Consider the following 23,221-nt stretch of genomic DNA (forward strand, 5'->3'; position numbering starts at 1 on the left):
GTTATGATACATTACATAGTGTTATGATACATTATATAGTGTTATGATACATTATATAGTGTTATGATACATTACATAGTGTTATGATACATTATATAGTGTTATGATACATTACATAGTGTTATGATACATTACATAGTGTTATGATACATTATATAGTGTTATGATACGGGAGTAGTGTTATGATACATTATATAGTGTTATGATACATTATATAGTGTTATGATACATTATATAGTGTTATGATACATTATATAGTGTTATGATACATTATATAGTGTTATGATACATTATATAGTGTTATGATACATTATATAGTGTTATGATACAGGAGTAGTGTTATGATACATTATATAGTGTTATGATACATTATACAGTGTTATGATACATTATATAGTGTTATGATACATTATATAGTGTTATGATACATTATATAGTGTTATGATACATTATATAGTGTTATGATACATTATATAGTGTTATGATACATTATATAGTGTTATGATACATTATATAGTGTTATGATACATTATATAGTGTTATGATATGGGAGTAGTGTTATGATACATTATATAGTGTTATGATACATTATATAGTGTTATGATACATTATATAGTGTTATGATATGGGAGTAGTGTTATGATACATTATATAGTGTTATGATACATTACATAGTGTTATGATACATTATATAGTGTTATGATACATTATATAGTGTTATGATACATTATATAGTGTTATGATTCATTATATAGTGTTATGATACATTATATAGTGTTATGATATGGGAGTAGTGTTATGATACATTATATAGTGTAATGATACATTATATAGTGTTATGATACATTATATAGTGTTATGATACATTATATAGTGTTATGATACATTATATAGTGTTATGATACATTATATAGTGTTATGATACATTATATAGTGTTATGATACAGGAGTAGTGTTATGATACATTATATAGTGTTATGATACATTATATAGTGTTATGATACATTACATAGTGTTATGATACATTATATAGTGTTATGATACATTATATAGTGTTATGATATGGGAGTAGTGTTATGATACATTACATAGTGTTATGATACATTATATAGTGTTATGATACATTATATAGTGTTATGATACATTATATAGTGTTATGATACATTATATAGTGTTATGATACATTATATAGTGTTATGATACATTATATAGTGTTATGATACGGGAGTAGTGTTATGATACATTACATAGTGTTATGATACATTATATAGTGTTATGATATGGGAGTAGTGTTATGATACATTACATAGTGTTATGATACATTATATAGTGTTATGATACATTACATAGTGTTATGATACATTATATAGTGTTATGATACATTATATAGTGTTATGATACATTATATAGTGTTATGATACATTATATAGTGTTATGATACATTATATAGTGTTATGATATGGGAGTAGTGGTATGATACATTATATAGTGTTATGATACATTATATAGTGTTATGATACATTATATAGTGTTATGATATGGGAGTAGTGTTATGATACATTATATAGTGTTATGATACATTATATAGTGTTATGATACATTATATAGTGTTATGATACATTATATAGTGTTATGATACATTATATAGTGTTATGATACATTATATAGTGTTATGATACATTATATAGTGTTATGATATGGGAGTAGTGTTATAATACATTATATAGTGTTATGATACATTATATAGTGTTGTGATACGGGAGTAGTGTTATGATACATTATATAGTGTTATGATACATTATATAGTGTTATGATACATTATATAGTGTTATGATACATTATATAGTGTTATGATACATTATATAGTGTTATGATACATTATATAGTGTTATGATACATTATATAGTGTTATGATACATTATATAGTGTTATGATACATTATATAGTGTTACAGACCACGTAGCTAGGACCCCTAGACATAATGAGTCAGGTTACACGTAGCTAGGACCCTAGACATAATGAGTCAGGTTACAGACCACGTAGCTAGGACCCCTAGACATAATGAGTCAGGTTACATGTAGCTAGGACCACTAGACATAATGAGTCAGGTTACAGACCACGTAGCTAGGACCCCTAGACATAATGAGTCAGGTTACATGTAGCTAGGACCACTAGACATAATGAGTCAGGTTACAGACCACGTAGCTAGGACCCCTAGACATAATGAGTCAGGTTACACGTAGCTAGGACCCCTAGACATAATGAAGTCAGGTTACAGATCATGTAGCTAGGACCCCTAGACAGAATGAGTCAGGTTACATGTAGCTAGGACCCTAGACATAATGAGTCAGGTTACAGACCACGTAGCTAGGACCCCTAGACATAATGAGTCAGGTTACAGACCATGTAGCTAGGACCCCTAGACATAATGAGTCAGGTTACATGTAGCTAGGACCACTAGACATAATGAGTCAGGTTACAGACCACGTAGCTAGGACCCCTAGACATAATGAGTCAGGTTACACGTAGCTAGGACCCCTAGACATAATGAAGTCAGGTTACAGATCATGTAGCTAGGACCCCTAGACAGAATGAGTCAGGTTACATGTAGCTAGGACCCTAGACATAATGAGTCAGGTTACAGACCACGTAGCTAGGACCCCTAGACATAATGAGTCAGGTTACAGACCATGTAGCTAGGACCCCTAGACATAATGAGTCAGGTTACATGTAGCTAGGACCCCTAGACCTAATGAGTCAGGTTACAGACCATGTAGCTTGGACCCCTAGACATAATAAGTTAAGCCGTTATAACACTAACTAGGTGTGTGTGTGTGTGTGTGTGTGTGTGTGTGTGTGTGTGTGTGTGTGTGTGTGTGTGCGCGCAGTACTCACGCGGAGCAGGTCCTAGTACGTCTGGTTGGCAGGGGGCTGGGTATGAGGTAACCTCTCATGGGGGAGGGGGAACGGTCTCGGTACCGGGAGGCTGGCGGGCACAGGGACCCAGGGGACACCGGAGAGACTGGGGAGACCGGGGAGCCAGGGGCCCCAGAGGTCAGGGGAGGGGTCGTAGAGCATGGGGATACTGACCCCTGGATGCGCGTGGCTTCAGAAGACATTGTGTGAGGAAGGGTAGTCGTGACAACCACCTAGAGTAGACAGACAGAGAGGCAGACAAGGAGAGGAGAGAAAGGGAGGAGAACCCCAGTTTAGTTGTTATACTAATAGACCTGATAATGACATCACAGTTCCAAATGACCCTCTAAACAGTTTACAATAGACAGGAGAGGTGGATGTCGTGACTACAGAGAATATGAAGAGATAACAGGGAGGGAGGGTTGTATCATTTTTGTCCTTCCCTCCTAACTCTTTTCTCTTGGCCCATCCATCTCTTTCATTTCCTGTTCCACTGTCTAGGAAATGGATTTGGTCTAGGGTTTCTTCCCTAGCCTGGGTACCAGTCTGTTTGTGCCATTATGCCACTGTTAGACATGACAAGCAGTATTAGCATGATGCACAAACAGAACTGGGACGTGACCAGGTTAATTCTACTCTACTATGAGAGATCAGTAGATCTGGGACCAGGCTATTTCTACTCTACTGTGATAGATCAGTAGATCTGGGACCCGGCTAATTCTACTCTACTGTGATAGATCAGTAGATCTGGGACCAGGCTAATTCTACTCTACTGTGATAGATCAGTAGATCTGGGACCAGGCTATTTCTACTCTACTGTGATAGATCAGTAGATCTGGGACCCGGCTAATTCTACTCTACTGTGATAGATCAGTAGATCTGGGACCCGGCTAATTCTATTCTACTGTGATAGATCAGTAGATTTGGGACCAGGCTAATTCTATTCTACTGTGATAGATCAGTAGATCTGGGACCCGGCTAATTCTACTCTACTGTGATAGATCAGTAGATTTGGGACCAGGCTAAGTCTACTCTACTAGACTCACACTGAAAACTGTCAATCAGCTACATAGGCACTAGCCTGACTGCAGACACAGAAACACACCCACTCCAAACCCTGGCCGCCCAATCAGTGCCCTCCTAGGACATTAAGAACCCTCTTCACCATGGCAACACCAATCAAAGTGCTGCCAGGTTCTAGCCCATGGGGCCTGTTCAGGAGGGTTTAATGTTACAGAACATTCAGATATAAAATGTGTTCTACACATTACATTACTATATACAGTTGAAGTCAGAAGTTTACATACACTTAGGTTGGAAACATTAAAACGTGTTTTTCAACCACTCCACCAATTTCTTGTTAACAAACTATAGTTTTGGCAAGTCGGTTAGGACATCTACTTTGTGCATGACACAAGTAATTTTTCCAACAATTGTTTACAGACAGATTAGTTAACTTATAATTCACTGTATCACAATTCCAGTGGGTCAGAAGTTTACATACACAGAGTTGACTGTGCCTTTAAACAGCTTGGAAAATTCCAGAAAATGATGTCATGGCTTTAGAAGCTTCTGATAGGCTAATTGACATCCTTTGAGTCAATTGGAGGTGTACCTGTGGATGTATTTCAAGGCCGACCTTCAAACTCAGTGCCTATTTGCTTGACATTTGTAACTCATTTGTAAACACTTCTAAAAACATTATTTAACTTTAACATGCTGGGGTAATCACGTAACTGTAATTAACTAGGAAGTCGGGGCACCAAGGAACATATTCAGATTACAGTGTTATAATTTAATCTTTTCAGATATTGTCTATCTGATCAATTAGTCTTCAAATTAATGAATTATTTATTTTACCTCACGTTAGTTTCGTTCCAAACGTCGTAAATGGTTGGTTATCTGCACGAACCCAGTCTTCACTATAAGTCATCCGTACATCAATTGTCTTAAATCATTTATGTATTAACTAACTAAACAATCACAGAAGTGCACACACAAACAAACAAAGTAAATATGGTTCCAAGAAATGATAGGAGAATGTGCCCCTAGTGGGCTAAACCGGCATGGCGGCTTGGTGGACAAAAGGGGAAGTGGAGGTCAGCTGAGAAGTCACTACAGAGTTGATAATTATAACAATTGGAGGTCAGCTGAGAAGTCACTACAGAGTTGATAATTATAACAATTGGAGGTCAGCTGAGAAGTCACTACAGAGGTGATCATTATAACAAGTGGAGGTCAGCTGAGAAGTCACTACAGAGTTGATAATTATAACAAGTGGAGGTCAGCTGAGAAGTCACTACAGAGGTGATCATTATAACAAGTGGAGGTCAGCTGAGAAGTCACTACAGAGTTGATAATTATAACAATTGAAATGCTGATCCTTTACACTTGAACGCTCACTCATTCAGGAACAATTGCAATCAATATACAGTAAATCACAAAAGTGAGTACACCCCTCACATCTTTGTAAATATTTGAGTATATCTTTTCACGTGACAACACTGAAGAAATGACACTTTGCTACAATGTAAAGTAGTGAGTGTACAGCTTGTATAACAGTGTACATTTGCTGTCCCCTCAAAATAACTCAACACACAGCCATTAAATGTCTAAACCGCTGGCAACAAAAGGGAGTACACCCCTAAGTGAAAATGTCCAAATTGGGTCCAAAGTGTCAATATTTTGTGTGGCCACCATCATTTTCCAGCACTGCCTTTAACCCTCTTGGGCATGGAGTTCACCAGAGCTTCACAGGTTGCCACTGGAGTCCTCTTCCACTCCTCCATGACGACATCACGGAGCTGGTGGATGTTAGAGACCTTGCACTCCTCCACCTTCCGTTTGAGGATGCCCCACAGATGCTCAATAGGGTTTAGGTCTAGAGACATGTTTGGCCAGTCCATCACCTTTACCCTCAGCTTCTTTAGCAAGGCAGTGGTCGTCTTGGAGGTGTGTTTGGGGTCGTTATCATGTTGGAATACTGCCCTGCGGCCCAGTCTCCGAAGGGAGGGGATCATGCTATGCTTCAGTATGTCACAGTACATGTTGGCATTCGTGGTTCCCTCAATGAACTGTAGCTCCCCAGTGCCGGCAGCACTCATGCAGCCCCAGACCATGACACTCCCACCACCATGCTTGACTGTAGGCAAGACACACTTGTCTTGATTTTCACCTTGTCAGCTCGGGGGAACCAATCTTGCAACCTTACAGTTAACTAGTCCAACGCAATAACGACCTGCCTCTCTCTCGTTGCACTCCACAAGTGCAACGAGAATGCAGTAAGCCAAGGTAAGTTGCTAGCTAGCATTAAACTTAATAAAAACAATCAATCAATTTATCAGAATCACTAGTTAACTACACATGGTTGATGATATTACTAGTTTATCTAGCGTGTCCTGCGTTGCATATAATCTGACTGAGCATACAAGTATTTGACTGAGCGGTGGTAGGCAGAAGCAGGCGCATAAGCATTCATTTAAACAGCACTTTCGTGCGTTTTGCCAGCAGCTCTTCGCTGTGCTTCAAGCATTGCGCTGTTTATGACTTCAAGCCTATCAACTCCCGAGATGAGGCTGGTGTAACCGATGTGAAATGGCTAACTAGTTAGCGGGGTGCACGCTAATAGCGTTTCAAACATCACTCACTCAGACACTTCTAGTAGTTGTTCCCCTTGCTCTGCATGGGTAACGCTGCTTCGACGGTGGCTGTTGTCGTTGTGTTCCTGGTTCGAGCCCAGGGAGCGAGGAGAGGGACAGAAGCTATACTGTTACACTGGCAATACTAAAGTGCCTATAAGAACTTCCAATATCCAAAGGTTAATGAAATACAAATGGTATAGAGAGAAATAGTCCTATAATTCCTATTATAACTGCAACCTAAAACGTCTTACCGGGGAATATTGAAGACTCGTGTTAAAAGGAACCACCAGCTTTCATATGTTCTGAGCAAGGAACTGAAACGTTAGCTTTCTTACATGGCACATATTGCACTTTTACTTTCTTCTCCAACACTTTGTTTTTGCATTATTTAAACCAAATTGAACATGTTTCATTATTTCATTATTTATTTGAGGCTAAATTGATTTTATTGATGTATTATATTAAGTTAAAATAAGTGTTCATTCAGTATTGTTGTAATTGTCATGATTACAAATTTTTAAAATCGGATACATTTCCTATATAAACTGACCCTCCTCCTCTGGCTGCAATTGAGATAGCCACACATGTCAACCAGATGGACACAATGGAACTATTTTACACACACACACCTGCTGACACACACTGGTTTCAGTAGCGATCAGACCCATGGAATATTCCACCAGAGACCAATGCTGATCTCTACATCTGTGTGTGTGTGTGTGTGTGTGTGGGGGGCCTATATTTTTTTGTTTCTGAATAACCTCCAATACCGGTCAGACAGGTTTAGCAGTACTGCTACCATCACATACATACATACACCATCACTGATTATCATCACGGTCCCTTCCCTCATGTCTGTATAGGATCAGACACAGTTAAAACTCTATGTAGTGTGTCCACAATGTAAACAAGTCAACAACGTGTGAATCACTGTTTAATATACTAGACACTAACCAGCAGGACACTACATCTGAAGTATAGTCTGTACCAGTGAATCCCTGTTTAATAGTGTAGACTAGACACTAACCAGCAGGACACTACATCTGAATTATAGTCTGTACCAGTGAATCCCTGTTTAATAGTGTAGACTAGACACTAACTAGCAGGACACTACATCTGAATTATAGTCTGTACCAGTGAATCCCTGTTTAATAGTGTAGACTAGACACTAACCAGCAGGACACTACATCTGAATTATAGTCTGTACCAGTGAATCCCTGTTTAATAGTGTAGACTAGACACTAACCAGCAGGACACTACATCTGAATTATAGTCTGTACCAGTGAATCCCTGTTTAATAGTGTAGACTAGACACTAACCAGCAGGACACTACATCTGAATTATAGTCTGTACCAGTGAATCCCTGTGTAATAGTGTAGACTAGACACTAACCAGCAGGACACTACATCTGAATTATAGTCTGTACCAGTGAATCCCTGTTTAATAGTGTAGACTAGACACTAACCAGCAGGACACTACATCTGAATTATAGTCTGTACCAGTGAATCCCTGTTTAATAGTGTAGACTAGACACTAACCAGCAGGACACTACATCTGAATTATAGTCTGTACCAGTGAATCCCTGTTTAATAGTGTAGACTAGACACTAACCAGCAGGACACTACATCTGAATTATAGTCTGTACCAGTGAATCCCTGTTTAATAGTGTAGACTAGACACTAACCAGCAGGACACTACATCTGAATTATAGTCTGTACCAGTGAATCCCTGTTTAATATACTAGACACTAACCAGCAGGACACTACATCTGAATTATAGTCTGTACCAGTGAATCCCTGTTTAATAGTGTAGACTAGACACTAACCAGCAGGACACTACATCTGAATTATAGTCTGTACCAGTGAATCCCTGTTTAATAGTGTAGACTAGACACTAACCAGCAGGACACTACATCTGAATTATAGTCTGTACCAGTGAATCCCTGTTTAATAGTGTAGACTAGACACTAACCAGCAGGACACTACATCTGAATTATAGTCTGTACCAGTGAATCCCTGTTTAATAGTGTAGACTAGACACTAACCAGCAGGACACTACATCTGAATTATAGTCTGTACCAGTGAATCCCTGTTTAATAGTGTAGACTAGACACTAACCAGCAGGACACTACATCTGAATTATAGTCTGTACCAGTGAATCCCTGTTTAATAGTGTAGACTAGACACTAACCAGCAGGACACTACATCTGAATTATAGTCTGTACCAGTGAATCCCTGTTTAATAGTGTAGACTAGACACTAACCAGCAGGACACTACATCTGAATTATAGTCTGTACCAGTGAATCCCTGTTTAATATACTAAACACTAACCAGCAGGACACTACATCTGAATTATAGTCTGTACCAGTGAATCCCTGTTTAATAGTGTAGACTAGACACTAACCAGCAGGACACTACATCTGAATTATAGTCTGTACCAGTGAATCCCTGTGTAATAGTGTAGACTAGACACTAACCAGCAGGACACTACATCTGAATTATAGTCTGTACCAGTGAATCCCTGTTTAATAGTGTAGACTAGACACTAACCAGCAGGACACTACATCTAAATTATAGTCTGTACCAGTGAATCCCTGTTTAATAGTGTAGACTAGACACTAACCAGCAGGACACTACATCTGAATTATAGTCTGTACCAGTGAATCCCTGTTTAATAGTGTAGACTAGACACTAACCAGCAGGACACTACATCTGAATTATAGTCTGTACCAGTGAATCCCTGTTTAATAGTGTAGACTAGACACTAACCAGCAGGACACTACATCTGAATTATAGTCTGTACCAGTGAATCCCTGTTTAATAGTGTAGACTAGACACTAACCAGCAGGGCACTACATCTGAATTATAGTCTGTACCAGTGAATCCCTGTTTAATATACTAGACACTAACCAGCAGGACACTACATCTGAATTATAGTCTGTACCAGTGAATCCCTGTTTAATAGTGTAGACTAGACACTAACCAGCAGGACACTACATCTGAATTATAGTCTGTACCAGTGAATCCCTGTTTAATAGTGTAGACTAGACACTAACCAGCAGGACACTACATCTGAATTATAGTCTGTACCAGTGAATCCCTGTTTAATAGTGTAGACTAGACACTAACCAGCAGGACACTACATCTGAATTATAGTCTGTACCAGTGAATCCCTGTTTAATATACTAAACACTAACCAGCAGGACACTACATCTGAATTATAGTCTGTACCAGTGAATCCCTGTTTAATAGTGTAGACTAGACACTAACCAGCAGGACACTACATCTGAATTATAGTCTGTACCAGTGAATCCCTGTGTAATAGTGTAGACTAGACACTAACCAGCAGGACACTACATCTGAATTATAGTCTGTACCAGTGAATCCCTGTTTAATAGTGTAGACTAGACACTAACCAGCAGGACACTACATCTGAATTATAGTCTGTACCAGTGAATCCCTGTTTAATAGTGTAGACTAGACACTAACCAGCAGGACACTACATCTGAATTATAGTCTGTACCAGTGAATCCCTGTTTAATAGTGTAGACTAGACACTAACCAGCAGGACACTACATCTGAATTATAGTCTGTACCAGTGAATCCCTGTGTAATAGTGTAGACTAGACACTAACCAGCAGGACACTACATCTGAATTATAGTCTGTACCAGTGAATCCCTGTTTAATAGTGTAGACTAGACACTAACCAGCAGGACACTACATCTGAATTATAGTCTGTACCAGTGAATCCCTGTTTAATATACTAGACACTAACCAGCAGGACACTACATCTGAATTATAGTCTGTACCAGTGAATCCCTGTTTAATAGTGTAGACTAGACACTAACCAGCAGGACACTACATCTGAATTATAGTCTGTACCAGTGAATCCCTGTTTAATAGTGTAGACTAGACACTAACCAGCAGGACACTACATCTGAATTATAGTCTGTACCAGTGAATCCCTGTTTAATAGTGTAGACTAGACACTAACCAGCAGGACACTACATCTGAATTATAGTCTGTACCAGTGAATCCCTGTTTAATATACTAGACACTAACCAGCAGGACACTACATCTGAATTATAGTCTGTACCAGTGAATCCCTGTTTAATATACTAGACACTAACCAGCAGGACACTACATCTGAATTATAGTCTGTACCAGTGAATCCCTGTTTAATAGTGTAGACTAGACACTAACCAGCAGGACACTACATCTGAATTATAGTCTGTACCAGTGAATCCCTGTTTAATAGTGTAGACTAGACACTAACCAGCAGGACACTACATCTGAATTATAGTCTGTACCAGTGAATCCCTGTTTAATATACTAAACACTAACCAGCAGGACACTACATCTGAATTATAGTCTGTACCAGTGAATCCCTGTTTAATAGTGTAGACTAGACACTAACCAGCAGGACACTACATCTGAATTATAGTCTGTACCAGTGAATCCCTGTTTAATAGTGTAGACTAGACACTAACCAGCAGGACACTACATCTGAATTATAGTCTGTACCAGTGAATCCCTGTTTAATAGTGTAGACTAGACACTAACCAGCAGGACACTACATCTGAATTATAGTCTGTACCAGTGAATCCCTGTTTAATAGTGTAGACTAGACACTAACCAGCAGGACACTACATCTGAATTATAGTCTGTACCAGTGAATCCCTGTTTAATAGTGTAGACTAGACACTAACCAGCAGGACACTACATCTGAATTATAGTCTGTACCAGTGAATCCCTGTTTAATATACTAGACACTAACCAGCAGGACACTACATCTGAATTATAGTCTGTACCAGTGAATCCCTGTTTAATAGTGTAGACTAGACACCAACCAGCAGGACACTACATCTGAATTATAGTCTGTACCAGTGAATCCCTGTTTAATAGTGTAGACTAGACACTAACCAGCAGGACACTACATCTGAATTATAGTCTGTACCAGTGAATCCCTGTTTAATAGTGTAGACTAGACACTAACCAGCAGGACACTACATCTGAATTATAGTCTGTACCAGTGAATCCCTGTTTAATATACTAAACACTAACCAGCAGGACACTACATCTGAATTATAGTCTGTACCAGTGAATCCCTGTTTAATAGTGTAGACTAGACACTAACCAGCAGGACACTACATCTGAATTATAGTCTGTACCAGTGAATCCCTGTTTAATAGTGTAGACTAGACACTAACCAGCAGGACACTACATCTGAATTATAGTCTGTACCAGTGAATCCCTGTTTAATATACTAGACACTAACCAGCAGGACACTACATCTGAATTATAGTCTGTACCAGTGAATCCCTGTTTAATATACTAGACACTAACCAGCAGGACACTACATCTGAATTATAGTCTGTACCAGTGAATCCCTGTTTAATAGTGTAGACTAGACACTAACCAGCAGGACACTACATCTGAATTATAGTCTGTACCAGTGAATCCCTGTTTAATAGTGTAGACTAGACACTAACCAGCAGGACACTACATCTGAATTATAGTCTGTACCAGTGAATCCCTGTTTAATAGTGTAGACACTAACCAGCAGGACACTACATCTGAATTATAGTCTGTACCAGTGAATCCCTGTTTAATAGTGTAGACTAGACACTAACCAGCAGGACACTACATCTGAATTATAGTCTGTACCAGTGAATCCCTGTTTAATAGTGTAGACTAGACACTAACCAGCAGGACACTACATCTGAATTATAGTCTGTACCAGTGAATCCCTGTTTAATAGTGTAGACTAGACACTAACCAGCAGGACACTACATCTGAATTATAGTCTGTACCAGTGAATCCCTGTTTAATAGTGTAGACTAGACACTAACCAGCAGGACACTACATCTGAATTATAGTCTGTACCAGTGAATCCCTGTTTAATAGTGTAGACTAGACACTAACTAGCAGGACACTACATCTGAATTATAGTCTGTACCAGTGAATCCCTGTTTAATAGTGTAGACTAGACACTAACCAGCAGGACACTACATCTGAATTATAGTCTGTACCAGTGAATCCCTGTTTAATAGTGTAGACTAGACACTAACCAGCAGGACACTACATCTGAATTATAGTCTGTACCAGTGAATCCCTGTTTAATAGTGTAGACTAGACACTAACCAGCAGGACACTACATCTGAATTATAGTCTGTACCAGTGAATCCCTGTTTAATAGTGTAGACTAGACACTAACCAGCAGGACACTACATCTGAAGTATAGTCTGTACCAGTGAATCCCTGTTTAATAGTGTAGACTAGACACTAACCAGCAGGACACTACATCTGAATTATAGTCTGTACCAGTGAATCCCTGTTTAATAGTGTAGACTAGACACTAACCAGCAGGACACTACATCTGAATTATAGTCTGTACCAGTGAATCCCTGTTTAATAGTGTAGACTAGACACTAACCAGCAGGACACTACATCTGAATTATAGTCTGTACCAGTGAATCCCTGTTTAATAGTGTAGACACTAACCAGCAGGACACTACATCTGAATTATAGTCTGTACCAGTGAATCCCTGTTTAATAGTGTAGACTAGACACTAACCAGCAGGACACTACATCTGAATTATAGTCTGTACCAGTGAATCCCTGTTTAATAGTGTAGACTAGACACTAACCAGCAGGACACTACATCTGAATTATAGTCTGTACCAGTGAATCCCTGTTTAATAGTGTAGACTAGACACTAACCAGCAGGACACTACATCTGAATTATAGTCTGTACCAGTGAATCCCTGTTTAATAGTGTAGACTAGACACTAACCAGCAGGACACTACATCTGAATTATAGTCTGTACCAGTGAATCCCTGTTTAATAGTGTAGACTAGACACTAACCAGCAGGACACTACATCTGAATTATAGTCTGTACCAGTGAATCCCTGTTTAATATACTAAACACTAACCAGCAGGACACTACATCTGAATTATAGTCTGTACCAGTGAATCCCTGTTTAATAGTGTAGACTAGACACTAACCAGCAGGACACTACATCTGAATTATAGTCTGTACCAGTGAATCCCTGTTTAATAGTGTAGACTAGACACTAACCAGCAGGACACTACATCTGAATTATAGTCTGTACCAGTGAATCCCTGTTTAATAGTGTAGACTAGACACTAACCAGCAGGACACTACATCTGAAGTATAGTCTGTACCAGTGAATCCCTGTTTAATAGTGTAGACTAGACACTAACCAGCAGGACACTACATCTGAATTATAGTCTGTACCAGTGAATCCCTGTTTAATAGTGTAGACTAGACACTAACCAGCAGGACACTACATCTGAATTATAGTCTGTACCAGTGAATCCCTGTTTAATAGTGTAGACTAGACACTAACCAGCAGGACACTACATCTGAATTATAGTCTGTACCAGTGAATCCCTGTTTAATAGTGTAGACTAGACACTAACCAGCAGGACACTACATCTGAATTATAGTCTGTACCAGTGAATCCCTGTTTAATATACTAGACACTAACCAGCAGGACACTACATCTGAATTATAGTCTGTACCAGTGAATCCCTGTTTAATAGTGTAGACTAGACACTAACCAGCAGGACACTACATCTGAATTATAGTCTGTACCAGTGAATCCCTGTTTAATAGTGTAGACTAGACACTAACCAGCAGGACACTACATCTGAATTATAGTCTGTACCAGTGAATCCCTGTGTAATAGTGTAGACTAGACACTAACCAGCAGGACACTACATCTGAATTATAGTCTGTACCAGTGAATCCCTGTTTAATAGTGTAGACTAGACACTAACCAGCAGGACACTACATCTGAATTATAGTCTGTACCAGTGAATCCCTGTTTAATAGTGTAGACTAGACACTAACCAGCAGGACACTACATCTGAATTATAGTCTGTACCAGTGAATCCCTGTTTAATATACTAGACACTAACCAGCAGGACACTACATCTGAATTATAGTCTGTACCAGTGAATCCCTGTGTAATAGTGTAGACTAGACACTAACCAGCAGGACACTACATCTGAATTATAGTCTGTACCAGTGAATCCCTGTTTAATAGTGTAGACTAGACACTAACCAGCAGGACACTACATCTGAATTATAGTCTGTACCAGTGGTTGACATAACGGAGGAGATTCAGCTGGTTTTAGTAGTGACCACAACAGGTTGACATAACGGAGGAGATTCAGCTGGTTCTAGTAGTGAACACATCAACAGGTTGACATAACGGAGGAGATTCAGCTGGTTCTAGTAGTGACCACATCAACAGGTTGACATAACAGAGGAGATTCAGCTGGTTCTAGTAGTGAACACATCAACAGGTTGACATAACGGAGGAGATTCAGCTGGTTCTAGTAGTGAACACATCAACAGGTTGACGTAACGGAGGAGATTCAGCTGGTTCTAGTAGTGAACACATCAACAGGTTGACATAACGGAGGAGATTCAGCTGGTTCTAGTAGTGAACACATCAACAGGTTGACATAACGGAGGAGATTCAGCTGGTTCTAGTAGTGAACACTGAATCCTTCCATTTCTTTCTGGTCTGTGTTTGTCCAATCAGCTGTCCCAGTCTCACGTTTATCCATATTTCTCAAACGTAACATTTAGAAGTCGTTCCAAACATGACATTTTGTGTTTAGGGTGAAGTTTAGGCATTAACGTTAAATAGTTAAGGATCGGCTTAAAACACACACACACACACACACACACAGCCTGGGTAGAGACACAGCTCCTCCCCCTCCCCTTCCCTTCTCTTTCTCCCCGCCCCTATCCTTCCTTCCCACACCATCCTCAGGGAGGAAACCAGGAACAGGACTGGAAAACATAAATCAGGAAGTGCCCAAGTCTCTTCCTGCCCAGTCACCGGAGATGAAATCCCTTTAACAAAACTAAACTGAGAAATGTCCTTCTGTTCTATTTAGTTCTACTCTTCCTGCAAAGGTGTGAAGCAAGGAGCGGTGGAAGTTGTACAGCAGTAGTCAGACAGACTGCCGTCCAGGACCTCTATACCAGGCGGTGTCAGACAGACTGCCATCCAGGACCTCTATACCAGGCGGTGTCAGACAGACTGCCATTCAGGACCTCTATACCAGGCGGTGTCAGACAGACTGCCAACCAGGACCTCTATACCAGGCCGGGTCAGACAGACTGCCATCCAGGACCTCTATACCAGGCGGTGTCAGACAGACTGCCATCCAGAACCTCTATACCAGGCCGGGTCAGACAGACTGCCATCCAGAACCTTTATACCAGGCGGTGTCAGACAGACTGCCATCCAGGACCTCTATACCAGGCGGTGTCAGACAGACTGCCATTCAGGACCTCTATACCAGGCGGTGTCAGACAGACTGCCAACCAGGACCTCTATACCAGGCCGGGTCAGACAGACTGCCATCCAGGACCTCTATACCAGGCGGTGTCAGACAGACTGCCATCCAGAACCTCTATACCAGGCCGGGTCAGACAGACTGCCATCCAGAACCTTTATACCAGGCCGGGTCAGACAGACTGCCATCCAGGACCTCTATACCAGGCAGGGTCAGACAGAATGCCATCCAGGACCTCTATACCAGGCCGGGTCAGACAGACTGCCATCCAGGACCTCTATACCAGGCCGGGTCAGACAGACTGCCATCCAGGACCTCTATACCAGGCCGGGTCAGACAGACTGCCATCCAGGACCTCTATACCAGTCCGGGTCAGACAGACTGCCATCCAGGACCTCTATACCAGGCCGGGTCAGACAGACTGCCATCCAGGACCTCTATACCAGGCCGGGTCAGACAGACTGCCATCCAGGACCTCTATACCAGGCGGTGTCAGACAGACTGCCATCCAGGACCTCTATACCAGGCCGGGTCAGACAGACTGCCATCCAGGACCTCTATACCAGGCGGTGTCAGACAGACTGCCATCCAGGACCTCTATACCAGGCCGGGTCAGACAGAAATGTTAACAAATAAATGCATAAATGTCTTGAGTCAATAAGTATTCAACCCCGTTGTTATGGAAACGCCTAAATAATTTCAGGAGTAAACATTTGCGCTACAAGTGACATAAGTTGCATGGACTCACTATGTGTCCAATAATAGTGTTTAACATAATGTTTTTAATGATTACCTCATCTCTGTACCCCAGTATACAACTATCAGCAAGGTCCCTCAGTCAAGCAGTGAATTACAAACACAGATTCAACCACAAAGACCAGGGAGGTTTTCCACTGCCTTGCAAAACAAAACAGTTATTAAAAACCCCTTTGAACATGGTGAAGTTATTAATTACACTTCGGATAGTGTACCAACACACCCAGACACTACAAAGATACAGGCGTCCCTCCTAACTCAGTTGCCGGAGAGGAAGGAAACCACTCAGTGATTTCACCATGAGGTCAATGGTGACTTTAAAACAGTTACAGAGTTTAATGGCTGTGACGGGAGAAAACTGAGGATGGGATCAACAACAGTGTAGTTACTCCACAACACTAACCTAATTGACAGAGTGAAAAGAAGGGAAGCCTGTTACAGAATAACAATATTCCAAAACTTACATCCTGTTTGTAATAAAGTACTAAAGTAAAACTGCAAATAATGTGGCAAAGAACGGTACGTTACGTCCTGATTACAACGTTTTGTGTTTGTAGCAAATCCAAAACATCACCGAGTACCACAGACAGACTGCCATCCAGTTATCATTGACTCTGTACTGGTACCCTGTGTATATAACCAAGTTATCATTGACTCTGTACTGGTACCCTGTGTATATAACCAAGTTATCATTGACTCAGTACTGGTACCCCGTGTATATGACCAAGTCATCATTGACTCTGTACTGGTACCCTGTGTATATAACCAAGTTATCATTGACTCTGTACTGGTACCCCGCGTATATAACCAAGTTATCATTGACTCTGTACTGGTACCCTGTGTATATAACCAAGTTATCATTGACTCAGTACTGGTACCCCGTGTATATAACCAAGTTATCATTGACTCTGTACTGGTACCCCGTGTATATAACCAAGTTATCATTGACTCTGTACTGGTACCCTGTGTATATAACCAAGTTAGCATTGACTCTGTACTGGTACCCTGTGTATATAACCAAGTTATCATTGACTCTGTACTGGTACCCTGTGTATATATTAAGCATTCTAGAACAGTTAAATAGTTAGCATGTACACAGAGGTCTAAGGCACTGCATCTCTGTGCAGCAAGAGGCGTCACTACAGTCCCTGGTTCGAATCTAAGCTGTATCACATCCGGACGTGATTGGGAGTCCCATAGGGCGGCGCACAATTGGCCCAGCGTCGTCCGGGGCGTCAATGTACCGACGTTGGCATTTTTTTTTAGCTAATATCGTCCGATACCGATATGTTCATAATATATCATGCATCGCTATAGATAATAGTTTCATAACACTATCGCCAGGCTGACAGGAGCTAGAGGCTAACAGCTAATGTGTCTGTTCAACAACAGAGAGGCTAACAGCTAATGTGTCTGTTCAACAACAGAGGCGCTAACAGCTAATGTGTCTATGTCTTTGTGCCTGGTCAACAACAGAGAGGCTAACAGCTAATGTGTCTGTTCAACAACAGAGAGGCTAACAGCTAATGTGTCTGTTCAACAACAGAGAGGCTAACAGCTAATGTGTCTGTTCAACAACAGAGAGGCTAACAGCTAATGTGTCTGTTCAACAACAGAGAGGCTAACAGCTAATGTGTCTGTTCAACAACAGAGAGGCTAACAGCTAATGTGTCTGTTCAACAACAGAGAGGCTAACAGCTAATGTGTCTGTTCAACAACAGAGGCGCTAACAGCTAATGTGTCTATGTCTTTGTGCCTGGTCAACAACAGAGAGGCTAACAGCTAATGTGTCTGTTCAACAACAGAGAGGCTAACAGCTAATGTGTCTGTTCAACAACAGAGAGGCTAACAGCTAATGTGTCTGTTCAACAACAGAGAGGCTAACAGCTAATGTGTCTGTTCAACAACAGAGAGGCTAACAGCTAATGTGTCTGTTCAACAACAGAGAGGCTAACAGCTAATGTGTCTATGTCTTTGTGCCTGGTCAACAACAGAGAGGGTAACAGCTAATGTGTCTATGTCTATGTGCCTGGTCAACAACAGAGAGGGTAACAGCTAATGTGTCTATGTCTTTGAGCCTGGTCAACAACAGAGAGGGTAACAGCTAATGTGTCTATCTATGTCTTTGAGCCTGGTCAACAACAGAGAGGGTAACAGCTAATGTGTCTATGTCTTTGTGCCTTTTCAACAACACACACAGCGGGAGTCTGGAGGGAAGTAGCAAACTCATAGTGCTCTCTAAGAAAACACAGAAAAGACACTAACACTCTGTCTGTCTGACTTCATGTCTCTCTCTCTGTCTGTCTGTCTGACTTCATGTCTCTCTGTCTGTCTGTCTGTCTGACTTCATGTCTCTCTGTCTGACTTCATGTCTCTCTGTCTGTCTGTCTTCCGTCCGTCCACATTGTACCTCAATACCTTTAATAAAAAAACACTTCTACTCTGTCAAGATCCTTCTAACACTTCTACTCTGTCAAGATCCTTCTAACACTTCTACTCTGTCAAGATCCTTCTAACACTTCTACTCTGTCAAGATCCTTCTAACACTTCTACTCTGTCAAGATCCTTCTAACACTTCTACTCTGTCAAGATCCTTCTAAACATTAATGGTTCCTAATATCACATTCACAAACAGCTGAAATTATATGATAATACAGCAAGTGTGTTATACACACACACACACAGTGTGAGTGAGCAGTCATAATACTGTACAAAGGCAAGGTTCCCAGGACTGTGTCCTAAATAGCAGCCTATTCTCTCTGTTTTACACTACTTGACCAGGGCCCATACGGCTCCAGTCCAGAGGGCACTATGGTGGGATTAGGGTGCCATTTAGGGCACACACACAGGACTGTCTGTCATTTACCCGGAGAAACACAGAGGATTTACTGTACGGATCTAGTAACACAATTTCTATGATGCTTAGACCTACCCACACACACACACACATCTACTTCCCCATTCCCAGACCTTGGAGTGGTAGACACACATCTACTTCCCCATTCCCAGACCTTGGAGTGGTAGACACACATCTACTTCCCCATTCCCAGACCTTGGAGTGGGAGACACACATCTACTTCCCCATTCCCAGACCTTGGAGTGGTCTCTCTCCTCCTAATATCCTCCCTCTCTGTCTCTCTCCTCCTAATATCCTCCCTCTCTGTCTCTCTCCTCCCAATATACTCCCTCTCGGTCTCTCTCCTCCTAATATCCTCCCTCCCTCTCTGTCTCTCTCCTCCCAATATACTCCCTCTCGGTCTCTCTCCTCCCTCTCTGTCTCTCTCCTCCTAATATCCTCCCTCTCTGTCTCTCTCCTCCCTCTCTGTCTCTCTCCTCATAATATCCTCCCTCTCTGTCTCTCTCCTCCTAATATCCTCCCTCTCTGTCTCTCTCCTCCTAATATCCCCCTCTCTGTCCTCCTACTTTCATTTTATTGCCCACTAGGGACCATTAGCACAGAACACTAGTCTACAGAACACTAGGCTTCTAGAACCATTCATATTGACAACAGAACACTAGCCTTCTAGAACCATTCATATTGACAACAGAACACTAGCCTTCTAGAACCATTCATATTGACAACAGAACACTAGCCTTCTAGAACCATTCATATTGACAACAGAACACTAGCCTTCTAGAACCATTCATACTGACAACACTGAACAGAAGGAAACTGTGATTTACACCAGTCCTTGACTCTTAACACGCATGCAAACCCCCTCCCCCCTAAACTACCCGCCCCCACGCAACCCACTCCCGCCCTAACTTCCAACTACAAATATTTAAATAAATACAAATATGCTTCACTTCGTTTTGAATCCTCATCAGTTAATCATGAATGGGTATGATTTAGACGTAATTATGAAACATCTATAGTAAAACAGCCAACTACAGTTATTTTGATTGTATCGAGCGACTGCACTGATTTTTCATTCGACTGTGTCAATAATGTAGGCTAACAGCGTAACTGTTTATAAATGCTGTACGATATAAATGCTGTACGCATGATATGAATGGCGTTAATGAATCAATCATGTTTGCGCAAGGCTCTGAAGTGAAGCGCGTCACCACTCACCTTTTCCGAACTTTTCCGTGGAGGAAACAAAAACACTTTCCTTTTGAGGTCGAGCAGCAGGTAATGGATACAAACGGACTCCCTGCAGTCTGAGATTGGAATCAATCAATTCGTAACCTTTTCTCACAACAAAATAGTTATTTGGGAGAATAGACAGGACGTGTGAAGTACACGACAGCAGTGACGCTGGGTTTGTTTCTCCGTTCGTTTCAGTGCGAGTCCCGATGGGCGGGACCCATCTAGCGATGACGTCATCGTGGAGTAGGCTCCTCGTGAGCGTAACCCGAAGAGATCTGAATCTAAAACCTCCACAACGGAGATACACGATTTTAGTAGCACTCGATATTGATCGTCCAGCTCTCCATGCGGCACGTTAGGACGACAAAAACAATTGTCTCCAAGTGCAAAAGTCAACGCAACATGACTTTACAGTAAAGGATTGACTTTTACCGAAAGATCTAGGAACAGATTGCCAGGCCATTGGTCGAGTTCCTGCCTCACTACATTACAGACACATGCCAGATTTTTACACCGTCTGTATTTTTTAAATTTAACCTTTATTTAACTCGGCAAGTCAGTTAAGAACAAACTCTTATTTACAATGACGTCCTACCCAGGTCAAACAACCCAGCTTTAACCTTCCATTAGGGTAACAGTTTGCCCAGTCCCCTAATATTTAACTGACTTGCCTAGTTAAATAAAACTAGTAGAGGAATAGTCTGTTACCCTGTGGACTACAACACTAGAAACACCATTAGAGGAATAGACTGTTACCCTGTGGACTACAACACTAGAAACACCATTACAGGAATAGACTGTTACCCTGTGGACTACAACAGTAGAAACACCATTACAGGAATAGACTGTTACCCTGTGGACTACAACAGTAGAAACACCATTACAGGAATAGACTGTGGACTACAAGTGGGTGGTATTCACTAGGAACCAAACGGAAGCCAACAGGCCAAAACCGGGGAGGGACTAACCTGTGATGTAGTCATTTGTGCACACCGTAGTAAAAATGTCTTGCAAAGACAATGAGTTTTTATTGGACATCCCGTTTGCTTCTGTTTGGGGAAGTGGTGATTTTCCTCATACAATTGGGGGGGGGGCTCCTGGTAATTACTAGAGGGGAAACTCATCTATCATCCTGAACACCCACTTCCCCCACATACTGATCTCTGACATCAACTACTAAGGAAATGACCATCATAACATCGTTAAATGTAACAAGACATTATTTATAAAACAAAAGGCAATCTAATATTAATATGGTTTGTGAACTCTAGAATTTGTTTGCAAGCATGATATCTGTACAAAACACTCCAACATGCCCTAACAAACAAAACACTAACGTGTCCTAACAAACAACACTAATGTGTCCCAACAAACAAAACACTAACGTGTCCCAACAAACAACACTAACGTGTCCCAACAAACAAAACACTAACGTGTCCCAACAAACAACACTAACGTGTCCCAACAAACAAAACACTAACCTGCCCTAACAAACAAAACACTAACCTGCCCTAACAAACAAAACACTAACATGTCCTAACAAACAAAACACTAACCTGCCCTAACAAACAAAACACTAACCTGCCCTAACAAACAAAACACTAACATGTCCTAACAAACAAAACAATAATGTGCCCTAACAAACAAAACACTAACGTGCCCTAACAAACAAAACAATAATGTGCCCTAACAAACAAAACAATAATGTGCCCTAACAAACAAAACACTAACGTGTCCTAACAAACAAAACACTCAATCAAGGGACCCACAGCATGACATTGTAAAGTCATTTATTTTCATCTGTGCTGTTGGTACAAACGTTTAACATTGGGGCTTGTGTGTGTGTGTGTGTGTGTGTGTGTGTGTGTGTGTGTGTGTGTGTGTGTGTGTGTGTGAGAGAGAGAATGTATGTCTGATGATAACATGTGATGATTATAAACCAGAGGAACAGGAGCTGTGAAGACGTTCTGAAATCAACACAAGTAAGGTACCGGATGTAGGAAATCACAAACTAAACCAGACGCAGGAAACAGGAAACAGGACATGGTTGTATTCAAACTAAACCAAGAAACAGGAAACAGGACATGGTTGTATTCAAACTAAACCAGATACAGGAAACAGGAAACAGGACGTGGTCGTATTCAAACTAAACCAGGAAACAGGACATGGTTGTATTCAAACTAAACCAGGAAACAGGAAACAGGACATGGTTGTATTCAAACTAAACCAGGAAACAGGAAACAGGACATGGTCGTATTCAAACTAAACCAGATACAGGAAACAGGACATGGTCGTATTCAAACTAAACCAGGAAACAGGACATGGTCGTATTCAAACTAAACCAGATACAGGAAACAGGAAATGGTCATATTCAAACTAAACCAGGAAACAGGACATGGTCGTATTCAAACTAAACCAGATACAGGAAACAGGAAACAGGACATGGTCGTATTCAAACTAAACCAGG

The 23,221-nt window shown here is 40.9% G+C and overlaps 1 protein-coding gene across 1 annotated transcript in view; it reads right to left on the bottom strand.

The window, feature by feature from the left end:
- Nucleotides 1–21,230, bottom strand: part of carhsp1 (calcium regulated heat stable protein 1) — a 35,661-nt gene extending 14,431 nt beyond the window's left edge. The window contains exons 1-2 of the mRNA XM_036942126.2: nt 20,737–21,230; nt 2,896–3,149 (exon numbers count right to left, since the gene is read on the bottom strand). Of these exons, the coding sequence (XP_036798021.1) occupies nt 2,896–3,119 (224 nt within the window). The 5' untranslated portion in view covers nt 3,120–3,149; nt 20,737–21,230. The remainder of the gene's footprint in view (nt 1–2,895; nt 3,150–20,736) is intronic.
- Nucleotides 21,231–23,221: the final 1,991 nt, after the last annotated feature.

The sequence above is a fragment of the Oncorhynchus mykiss genome, chromosome 13 (genome assembly GCF_057628025.1).
Source record: "Oncorhynchus mykiss isolate SJ-2025 chromosome 13, ASM5762802v1, whole genome shotgun sequence".
In the NCBI taxonomy this organism is placed as follows: Eukaryota; Metazoa; Chordata; class Actinopteri; order Salmoniformes; family Salmonidae; genus Oncorhynchus; species Oncorhynchus mykiss.